The 11195-nt window shown below is 50.0% G+C and overlaps 1 protein-coding gene across 1 annotated transcript; it reads right to left on the bottom strand.

The window, feature by feature from the left end:
• Positions 1 to 677: 677 nt before the first annotated feature.
• nqo1 (NAD(P)H dehydrogenase, quinone 1) lies at positions 678 to 4924 on the bottom strand (the record flags this gene model as incomplete). The annotated part of the gene is made up of 6 exons (XM_080521698.1): positions 678 to 829; positions 1240 to 1555; positions 2520 to 2621; positions 2832 to 2945; positions 3627 to 3757; positions 4735 to 4924. 6 exons carry the CDS (start codon positions 4922 to 4924, stop codon positions 732 to 734), a joined length of 951 nt encoding a protein of 316 aa, XP_080377824.1. The 3' UTR covers positions 678 to 731.
• Positions 4925 to 11195: the final 6271 nt, after the last annotated feature.

The following is an 11195-nucleotide window of genomic DNA, read 5'->3' as shown; positions in this document are numbered from 1 at the left end:
ACCAGTTTACACATTTTGGGAATTCTTTCACTCATTAGCTTCAAATGATGAATGTAGGTCAGAGGTTCTGCAGGAATAGAACCAGGAAGGTCTATTATCTCCCTTTGATCTGGTCGGTCAGCGAAACACCTCCTGGTCACAAAGGATCAAAGAGCAGCCGAAAAGAGAATCATTGATTGGCTCTCCTCCACCTTCTATCCTCCTCTGCTCCACCTTCTATCCTCCTCTGCTCCACCTTCTTCCTCCTCTGCTCCACCTTCTTCCTCCTCTGCTCCACCTTCTTCCTTCTCTCCTTCACCTTCTTCCTCCTCTGCTCCACCTTCTTCCTTCTCTCCTTCACCTTCTTCCTCCTCTGCTCCACCTTCTTCCTTCTCTCCTTCACCTTCTTCCTCCTCTGCTCCACCTTCTTCCTCCTCTGCTCCACCTTCTTCCTTCTATCGTGCACCTTCTATCCTCCTCTGCTCCACCTTCTTCCTTCTATCCTCCACCTTCTTCCTCCTCTGCTCCACCTTCTTCCTTCTATCCGTTCCATCGTTTACCAAACGTTCATGACGAACCCTGAATGAAGTGTGTTGTGGTTCTGAGCACCGTTGCCATGGAAACAAACAGAGGAACCCGGAGGAACGTCTGGACGAGTTGAAGCTCAAAGAGAAACAAGAGGTTCTGGTTCTCAGAGGATCAGGTTTTATTTCAGTCAGGTTCTTCCGACACCATAACAACAATAGAACCTTCTAGACTGCAGGTGGAGGTGGTGGCGTCCCGCCCTGTGGTTCACCTCCGTCAGGGGGCGGAGCTTCAGCCTCGTCCACACGGAGCAGCTGACCAACATCTGGAAAGTTACAAGGAATGATGTCAGTCAGTGACCCCCAGGGGAGAGGGGAGGAGCCTAACCTGACCCACAGGGGAGAGGGGAGGAGCCTAACGGTAACCACAGGGGAGAGGGGAGGAGCCTAACCTGACCCACAAGGGAGAGGGGAGGAGCCTAACCTGACCCCCAGGGGAGAGGGGAGGAGCCTAACGGTAACCACAGGGGAGAGGGGAGGAGCCTAACCTGACCCACAGGGGAGAGGGGAGGAGCCTAACCTGACCCACAGGGGAGAGGGGAGGAGCCTAACCCAAACGACTGTCGGACCAACTGAACGCAGTAATAAAGTTGCATCCAGCAGATCTAAGAAGGGACAGGAAGTAGGACAGGAAGTAGGACAGGATGAGACGTGTTGTGGGCGTGGCCTGGTTCACCTGGCCGGTCCCGGGCGGGGGTCCTGGTCTGGTTGTGGGGGGGCAGCGGCTTGCCCAGGTGGTGTCCCGTGGTGAGGCCGTAGGGCCGGTCCTGCAAGGCGTCCTGGGCCTCGGGCCGGAGCAGGAAGCGTCCCTGGAAGCTGAGGTTGAAGAGCTTGGAGGACGCGAAGCTCAACGGCTCCTCGGACAGCAGTCCCCGGAGACGCGCTCGCCAGCCGTCCAACATGGCCGCCCGCACCGGCGGGGGACAGTGAGCCGGACTCCAGAAGATCTGGGGGGCCAAGACCTGGAACCCACAGAAGTGCAGGATCCCGTTCTGGAAGAGACGGGACAGACACGTCAACACCAGGAGGAGGACGAGGACTGGTGGAATGTCTCACAGTGTCTCATAGTGTCTCATAATGTCTCACAGTGCATCATAATGTCTCACAGTGTCTCATAGTGTCTCAACATCTTCCAGTGTCTCACAGCATGTAATAGTGTCTCACAGTGTCTCACAGCATCTAAAAGTGTCTCATAATGTCTCACAGTGTCTCAACATCTTCCAGTGTCTCACAGCATCTAAAAGTGTCTCAGTGTCCGATAGTATCTCACAGTGTCTCACAGTGTCTCATAGTGTCTCACAGTGTCTCAGAGTGTCTCATAGTGTCTCACAGCATCTAAAAGTGTCTCAGTGTCCCATAGTATCTCAGTGTCTCATAGTGTCTCACAGCGTCTAATAGTGTCTCATAGTGTCTCACAGTATCCAACAGTGTCTCAACATCTTCCAGTGTCTCACAGTGTCGTACAGCGTCTAATAGTGTCTCACAGTGTCTCATAGTGTCTCACAGCGTCTAATAGTGTCTCACAGTGTCTCATAGTGTCTCACAGCGTCTAATAGTGTCTCATAGTGTCTCACAGTATCCAACAGTGTCTCAACATCTTCCAGTGTCTCACAGTGTCGTACAGCGTCTAATAGTGTCTCACAGTGTCTCATAGTGTCTTACAGCGTCTAATAGTGTCTCACAGCGTCTAATAGTGTCCAATAGTGTCTCACAACATCTAACAGTGTCTAATAGTGTCTCAACATCTTCCAGTGTCTCACAGTGTCTCAATAATGTCTCATTGTGTCTCGTACTGTGTCAAAGTGTTTGAAAGTGTCTCAGAGTGTCTCACAGCATCTAACAGTGTCTCAACATCTTCCAGTGTCTCATAGCGTCTCAAAAGTGTCTCATAGTGTCTCGGACTGTGTAGAGTGTTTGAGAGTGTCTCAGGGTGTCTCAGAGTGTCTCACTGTCCACCTGCAGAGGCCACAGGGTGACGTTAATGTCTCCGTTGATGCCGTCAGGATGAAACATGGTCTCTATGGCGCCGGTGGTGAAGGACAACATCGCCTTCTTGTCCTCCAAAGACAGGAAGCAGAAAATGTCTCAAACCAGAGAGACAACAACGACGAGGACAGACAAACAAACTCAAACCAACAAAAACGACTCGAACCAGAAGCAGAACGAGACGCAACGTTGTTATCACGGTGACTGTCAAAATAAAACTACCTAGTTGGATTGTGATTACGGTGACTGTCAAAATAAAAGTACTGTGGTGGTGAGTCTTACTTTGAAAATCCCGTTGTCGTACATCTTCTCCAGAGAGAAGGCGAAGCCCTGAGTGAAGATTCTGTCCATCCAACCCTTCATGATGGCCGGAACACTGAACCAGTACAGGGGGAACTACACACACACACACACACACACACACACACACACACACACACACACACACACACACACACACACACACAATCTTATCTGATCTGATCTGGACTTGTTTCGCCGGTTGTCCGTCTCTCTGAGCTCAAGTGTCTTTGTGTCTCGTCTTGATGGTATGTCGTCTCGTCTCGTCTCACTGCGTCTCACTGTGTCTCACTGCGTCTCACTGCGTCTCACTGCGTCTCACTGTGTCTTCCCCAAATCTGCAGTGTCGCGGTGTCTTTTGTGTCTCGTATCGTAGAATCTGGTATGTGTCCTCGTGTCTCATGTGTCACAGGTCGTCTTGTCTCATCGTCTTTGTCCTGCTGAATCTCGGCATCCGTCTTGTTCCTGCATCCGTCTTGTCCTCGATCGTCACAAGTTACCGTCTCTACTCACTTTTCACACTCCTGGTGACGTCTCATTACGTCTCATTATGTCCCAGTGACGTCTCATTATGTCCCAGTGACGTCTCATTATGTCCCAGTGACATCTCATTATGTCCCGGTGACGTCTCATGATGTCTCAGTGATGTCTCATGACGTCTCATTACATCTCATTACGTCTCATGACATCTCGGTGATGTCTCATTACGTCTCATTATGTCCCAGTGACGTCTCATTACGTCTCATGACGTCTCATTACGTCTCCGTGAAGTCTCACCTGGAAGATGATAAGTTCGGCCTGTTGGACCTTGTCCTGCTCGAGGACGATGTCCTCGCTGAGACGTCCCTCCTTCCAGGCCTGCATCGTTTCTTCTCCGTACTGAAACAACTCTGAGTTCTTCAGCTCGCCTGAAACGAGACAGACACTCTAAGAACTGTCCCAGGGACATAGAGACGAGACAGACACTCTAAGAACTGTCCCAGGGACATAGAGACAAGACAGACACTCTAAGAACTGTCCCAGAGACATAGAGACAAGACAGACACTCTAAGAACTGTCCCAGAGAGATAGAGACGAGACAGACACTCTAAGAACTGTCCCAGAGACATAGAGATGAGACAGACACTCTAAGAACTGTCCCAGGGACATAGAGATGAGACAGACACTCTAAGAACTGTCCCAGAGACATAGAGACAAGACAGACACTCTAAAAACGGTCCCAGAGACATAAAGACAAGACAGACACTCTAAAAACGGTCCCAGAGACATAAAGACAAGACAGACACTCTAAAAACTGTCCCAGGGACATAGAGACAAGACAGACACTCTAAAAACTGTCCCAGGGACATAGAGACGAGACAGACACTCTAAAAACAATCCAAGAGACATAGAGACAAGACAGACACTCTAAAAACTGTCCCAGAGACATAAAGACAAGACAGACACTCTAAAAACGGTCCCAGAGACATGAAGACAAGACAGACACTCTAAAAACTGTCCCAGGGACATAAAGACAAGACAGACACTCTAAAAACTGTCCCAGGGACATAGAGACAAGACAGACACTCTAAAAACTGTCCCAGGGACATAGAGACGAGACAGACACTCTAAAAACAATCCAAGAGACATAGAGACAAGACAGACACTCTAAAAACTGTCCCAGGGACATAGAGACAAGACAGACACTCTAAAAACTGTCCCAGAGACATAAAGACAAGACAGACACTCTAAAAACTGTCCCAGGGACATAGAGACGAGACAGACACTCTAAAAACAAGACAAAAAACAAAGCTTTTCAGCACAACACTGAATAGACCCAAAATTAGAAGCCAAGGAGAGACGAGGACAGACAGGGAGACGGATGAGGACAGGAGGACAGGAGCACCGGAGACGTCGTCCCTGGTGGCGCTGGCTCTGAAGTCCATGGCGTAGAGGTCGGACAGGAGGACGGTGAAGCCCTGCTGCCGGAGCTCGCTCGCCGCCGCGTCTCGCAGCGCCGCGTTGAAGGACGCCGGACACTGGTGGGCGTAGACGATGAGGACGGTCCTCCCAGCTGCGGGCGGGACGGAGGACATCAGGACAACTCCTACCACCTTGTCATGATCCTGCCTTCTCTCCTCCCCTCCTGTGTCCCCCCTTAGCTCCGCCCCTCTGCTCCCCTTAGCTCCGCCCCTCTGCTCACAGGAGGATCTCTTGTAGCTCCGGTTGCCAGTTGGTCTGCGTTTCTACACCACTCCTACCGTCCGTCCCCTCGCCTTGCCTTGGTGTGTTTGGCCCTACTGCCTGCGCGACCTTGCCTCCTGGATTTGCTCCATCGCCGCTCAGGTTTTGATCTCCGACTTCTGCTGTGTTTTTGAGAATCAAACACTTTTGAACGGAGCTTCCTGTCTGTCGTGTTTCAGTTCAGGAACCCTGACGAGACTTCCTGTCCCCTGACGGGTTCGTCTCCTTGTTTCCACACATTCAAAGGTCAAACTGCACAAACTTCTCACTTTTAAATGTTTATTTACTTTTACAAACTAAATGAACACGTTTATCTACAACTGTCTCTTCCATTGTTGACATTTCAGGCTCTATGTTGACATTATTTATACAGATTTTGGTTTATGTCTTTCTGGAGGACAGCAGTCTTCTTAATCTCCATAGTTTATATAGTCTCCATTGTCTCCATAGTCTTTATAGTCTCCATAGTCTATATAGTCTCCATTGTCTCCATAGTCTATATAGTCTCCATTGTCTCCATAGTCTATATAGTCTCCATAGTCTATATAGTCTCCATAGTATCCATAGTTTATATAGTCTCCATTGTCTCCATAGTCTATATAGTCTCCATAGTCTATATAGTCTCCATTGTCTCCATAGTCTATATAGTCTCCATAGTCTCCATTGTTTATCTAGTCTCCATTGTCTCCATAGTCTATATAGTCTCCATTGTCTCCATAGTCTCCATTGTCTCCATAGTCTATATAGTCTCCATAGTCTCCATAGTCTATATAGTCTCCATAGTCTATATAGTCTCCATTGTCTCCATAGTCTATATAGTCTCCATTGTCTCCATAGTCTATATAGTCTCCATAGTCTATATAGTCTCCATTGTCTCCATAGTCTCTGTAGTCTATATAGTCTCCATAGTCTATATAGTCTCCATAGTTTAAATAGTCTCCGTTGTCTCCATAGTTTATATAGTCTCCATTGTCTCCATAGTCTATATAGTCTCCATAGTCTATATAGTCTCCATTGTCTCCAGTCTATATAGTCTCCATAGTCTATATAGTCTCCATAGTTTATATAGTCTCCATTGTCGCCATAGTCTATATAGTCTCCATTGTGTATATAGTCTCCATTGTCTCCTTACTCTATATAGTCTCCATAGTCTATATAGTCTCCATAGTCTATATAGTCTCCATACTCTATATAGTCTCCATAGTCTATATAGTCTCCATAGTCTATATAGTCTATATAGTCTCCATAGTCGATATAGTCTCCATAGTCTCCATAGTCTATATAGTCTCCATAGTCTATATAGTCTCCATAGTCTCCATTGTCTCCAGTCTATATAGTCTCCATTGTCTCCATAGTCTATATAGTCTCCATTGTCTCCATTATCTTCATTGTCTCCATAGTCTCCATTGTCTTCAGGGACTCATTTATGTCTCCAGGTGTTTCTACATTAAACCTCTATAACTCATCTCAACACATTTTCAGATTAAAGTAGTAAAGTCTTACCCATTCCCTGCCCCTCTGGATCTGCCCCTCTGGATCTGCCCCTCTGGATCTGCCCTCTGGATCTGCCCCTCAGGATCTGCCCCTCAGGATCTGCCCTCAGGATCTGCCCCGCTCCTTCTGCCCCTCAGGATCTGCCCCTCAGGATCTGCCCCGCTCCTTCTGGCCCTCAGGATCTGCCCCCGCTCCTTCTGCCCCGCTCCGTCCTCTTATAGCTCCTCTGGCGTTCTGAGCGTGAGAAACAAGGGGAGATAAGGAGTCACAGGTGGGGGGAGGGGGGGGGGGGGGGGGGGGGGGGGGGAGCACGAGGAGAATCAGCCTGACCTACTACAGAATGTGGAGGGGGGAGGGGGGGGGTCACATGACTCCTCTGGTGTTTTGATCAATTTCAGGATCAAAGTCACGAGTCGACTTTGATCCACCTGATTACACTTGTTACACACACACACCCACACACACACACACACTCACACACCACAATCACACGTGTACACACACACACACACACACACTCACACATGTACACACACACGCAGACACTCACACACACACACACACACACACACACACACACACACACACACACACACACACACACACACACACACACACACACACACACACACACACACACACACACCACACACACACACACACACACACACACACACACATAGCGTCATTAGCTTAGCGCCGGTGGTTACCAGAAGACGAGTCGTCCTCCCTGCAGGCCGACTGCATCAACATATACTGTCGTCATGGAAACTCCCAACTGGGAAACACGACAGTCCCAACTGGGATTTTCCCCAGTTTCCAGCTGGAGGAGGACGGAGGACGGAGGACGGAGGACGGAGGACGGAGGACGGAGACTCAGGCCGGGTGGAGGCAGCTCCTTCCATCTGCTCCACCTCTCTGCTGCTCTGGAACGTCGACGGGCCGGTTCTACCTGCTAGAACGTCACCTGGACACACACACACACACACACACACACACACACACACTCACTCACTCACTCACTCACTCACTCACTCACTCACTCACCTCACTCACTCACTCACTCACTCACTCACTCACTGACACACACACACACACACACACACACACACACACACACACACACACACACACACACACACACACACACACACACACATTTATATAAAATGATCATAAAACAACTCCAACATGAAGAAGAACGATCTCAGAGGCAGAAAACGATGTGAAGTGAAGAACAAGTGGTGGGAAAGAGAAGGTTTGTTGTGAACTTTCCTACCACAGCTCCCCCTGCAGGCCACAGCTCCCCCACAGCTCCCTCTGGTGGCCACAGCTCCCCCACAGCTCCCTCTGCAGGCCACAGCTCCCCCTGCTGGCCACAGCTCCCTCTGCTGGCCACAGCTCCCTCTGCAGGCCACAGCTCCCTCTGCTGGCCACAGCTCCCTCTGCAGGCCACAGCTCCCCTCTGCTGGCCACAGCTCCCTCTGCAGGCCACAGCTCCCTCTGCTGGCCACAGCTCCCTCTGCAGGCCACAGCTCCCTCTGCAGGCCACAGCTCCCCCAACAGCTCCCCCTGCAGGCCACAGCGCCCCCACAGCTCCCCCTGCAGGCCACAGCTCCCCCACAGCTCCCTCTGCAGGCCACAGCTCCTCTGCAGGCCACAGCTCCTCTGCTGGCCACAGCTCCCTCTGCAGGCCACAGCTCCCTCTGCAGGCCACAGCTCCCCCTGCAGGCCACAGCTCCCCCTGCTGGCCACAGCTCCCCCTGCAGGCCACAGCTCCCTCTGCAGGCCACAGCTCCCCCTGCAGGCCACAGCTCCCCCTGCAGGCCACAGCTCCCCCCTGCTGGCCACAGCTCCCTCTGCAGGGCCACAGCTCCCCAACAGCTCCCCCTGCAGGCCACAGCTCCCCCACAGCTCCCTCTGCAGGCCACAGCTCCCCTCTGCAGGCCACAGCTCCCTCTGCAGGCCACAGCTCCCTCTGCAGGCCACAGCTCCCTCTGCAGGCCACAGCTCCCCCTGCAGGCCACAGCTCCCCCTGCTGGCCACAGCTCCCCCTGCAGGCCACAGCTCCCCCTGCTGGCCACAGCTCCCTCTGCAGGCCACAGCTCCCCCCTGCTGGCCACAGCTCCCCCTGCAGGCCACAGCTCCCCCCTGCTGGCCACAGCTCCCTCTGCAGGCCACAGCTCCCTCTGCTGGCCACAGCCGGAATAGCACCCCCCCCAGGACAAAGAACACCAGAGGGCGCTGTTACAGAAACCATGGCAACAAGACTGATGGGTGTGCCAACAGTCACCTGCTGGAAGGTTCCAGAGAGAGAGAGAGAGAGCGACAGAGACAGAGACAGAGAGAGAGAGAGAGAAGGTTCCAGAGAGAGAGAGAGAGAGAGAGAGAGAGAGAGAAGGTTCCAGAGAGAGAGAGAGAGAAGGTTCCAGAGAGAGACAGAAGAGAGAGAGAGAGAGAGAGAGAGAAGGTTCCAGAGAGAGAGCGAGAGAGACAGAGAGAGAGAGAGAGAGAGAGAGAGAGCGTTCCAGAGAGAGAGGAGCGAGAGAGAGAGAGAGAGAGAGAGAGAGAGAGAGAGAGAGAGAGAGAGAGAGAGAGAGAGAGAGAGAGAGAGAGAGCGTTCCAGAGAGAGAGCGAGAGAGAGAGAGAGAGAGAGAGAGAGAGAGAGAGAGAGAGAGAGGTCATGCCCCTCCAGCAGAACAAACACAAGAACATTAAAAGAGAATAAACAAAACAACATAAAACAGAATAAACTCAGTCAGATTTACATTTTTGTCACTAAATGATGAAAATGAGGAAAGACAAAGAAGTAAAGGACAAAAGAAGACGACGAGACACAGAACGCTTTGAATAGACACGAACTGCGCTGCCCAGCAGGGGGCGCTGCAGGAACTCCTCAACACTAAAGCTTTGATGAGCTTTCATGTCCTTTGTTGTTCCAGATGTTTCTGCTGAGTCACTGTGACGAGTCACTGTGACGAGTCACTGGGGAACCTCTGCTGACTCGGACCGTCTGACGCTGGAATGAGGAAGAGAAATCTTCCTCATGCTTCTGCTTCTAAATCTGACTGCTGGAGCCTTTTATACAGCCTGGGGAGGGGGCGGGGCCAGCGCGGAGGGGGGCGGGGCCAGCGTGGAGCCAATCAGCACACCTGGTCTGTGACTCACCTTCAGAGCTGCAAAGTGAAAGAAACAAACTGTGTGTGTGTGTGTGAGAGAGGTCAGAAGGTGATTTGATGAAGAATTAGCATTAACATTAGCATTAGCATTAGCCTGCATCCACAGTAGCTGTGATTAGAATTAGCATGGCTAAATGGCAGCTAGCTTCTCTTTCTCAGAGGTGCATGTTGGGAAATTATCGAAATCCCTCCAGATTATAGAGCATCTTCCTCCTCTAATCCAGATTATAGAGCATCTTCCTCATCTAATCCAAATTAAAGAGCATCTTCCTCCTCTAACACCAGATTATAGAGCATCTTCCTCCTCTAACACCAGATTATAGAGCATCTTCCTCCTCTAATCCAGATTATAGAGCATCTTCCTCCTCTAACACCAGATTAAGAGCATCTTCCTCCTCTAACACCAGATTATAGAGCATCTTCCTCCTCTAACACCAGATTAAAGAGCATCTTCCTCCTCTAACACCAGATTATAGAGCATCTTCCTCCTCTAACACCAGATTATAGAGCATCTTCCTCCTCTAACACCAGATTAAAGAGCATCTTCCTCCTCTAACACCAGATTAAAGAGCATCTTCCTCCTCTAACACCAGATTATAGAGCATCTTCCTCCTCTAACACCAGATTAAAGAGCATCTTCCTCCTCTAACACCAGATTATAGAGCATCTTCCTCCTCTAACACCAGATTAAAAGAGCATCTTCCTCCTCTAACAACCAGATTATAGAGCATCTTCCTCCTCTAACACCAGATTATAGAGCATATTCCTCCTCTAATCCAGATTATAGAGCATCTTCCTCCTCTAACACCAGATTAAAGAGCATCTTCCTCCTCTAACACCAGATTAAAGAGCATCTTCCTCCTCTAACACCAGATTATAGAGCATCTTCCCTCCTCTAACACCAGATTAAAGAGCATCTTCCTCCTCTAACACCAGATTATAGAGCATCTTCCTCCTCTAACACCAGATTAAAGAGCATATTCCTCCTCTAACACCAGATTATAGAGCATCTTCCTCCTCTAACACCAGATTAAAGAGCATCTTCCTCCTCTAACACCAGATTATAGAGCATCTTCCTCCTCTAACACCAGATTATAGAGCATCTTCCTCCTCTAACACCAGATTAAAGAGCATCTTCCTCCTCTAACACCAGATTAAAGAGCATCTTCCTCCTCTAACACCAGATTATAGAGCATCTTCCTCCTCTAACACCAGATTAAAGAGCATCTTCCTCCTCTAACACCAGATTATAGAGCATCTTCCTCCTCTAACACCAGATTAAAGAGCATCTTCCTCCTCTAACACCAGATTATAGAGCATCTTCCTCCTCTAACACCAGATTATAGAGCATCTTCCTCCTCTAATCCAGATTATAGAGCATCTTCCTCCTCTAACACCAGATTAAAGAGCATCTTCCTCCTCTAACACCAGATTATAGAGCATCTTCCTC

The sequence above is a fragment of the Blennius ocellaris genome (assembly GCF_963422515.1).
Source record: "Blennius ocellaris genome assembly, contig: SCAFFOLD_120, whole genome shotgun sequence".
Lineage (NCBI taxonomy): Eukaryota > Metazoa > Chordata > Actinopteri > Blenniiformes > Blenniidae > Blennius > Blennius ocellaris.
The sequence above is the reverse complement of the archived record's forward strand: the minus strand, read 5'-3'. Positions and strand labels throughout refer to the sequence as shown.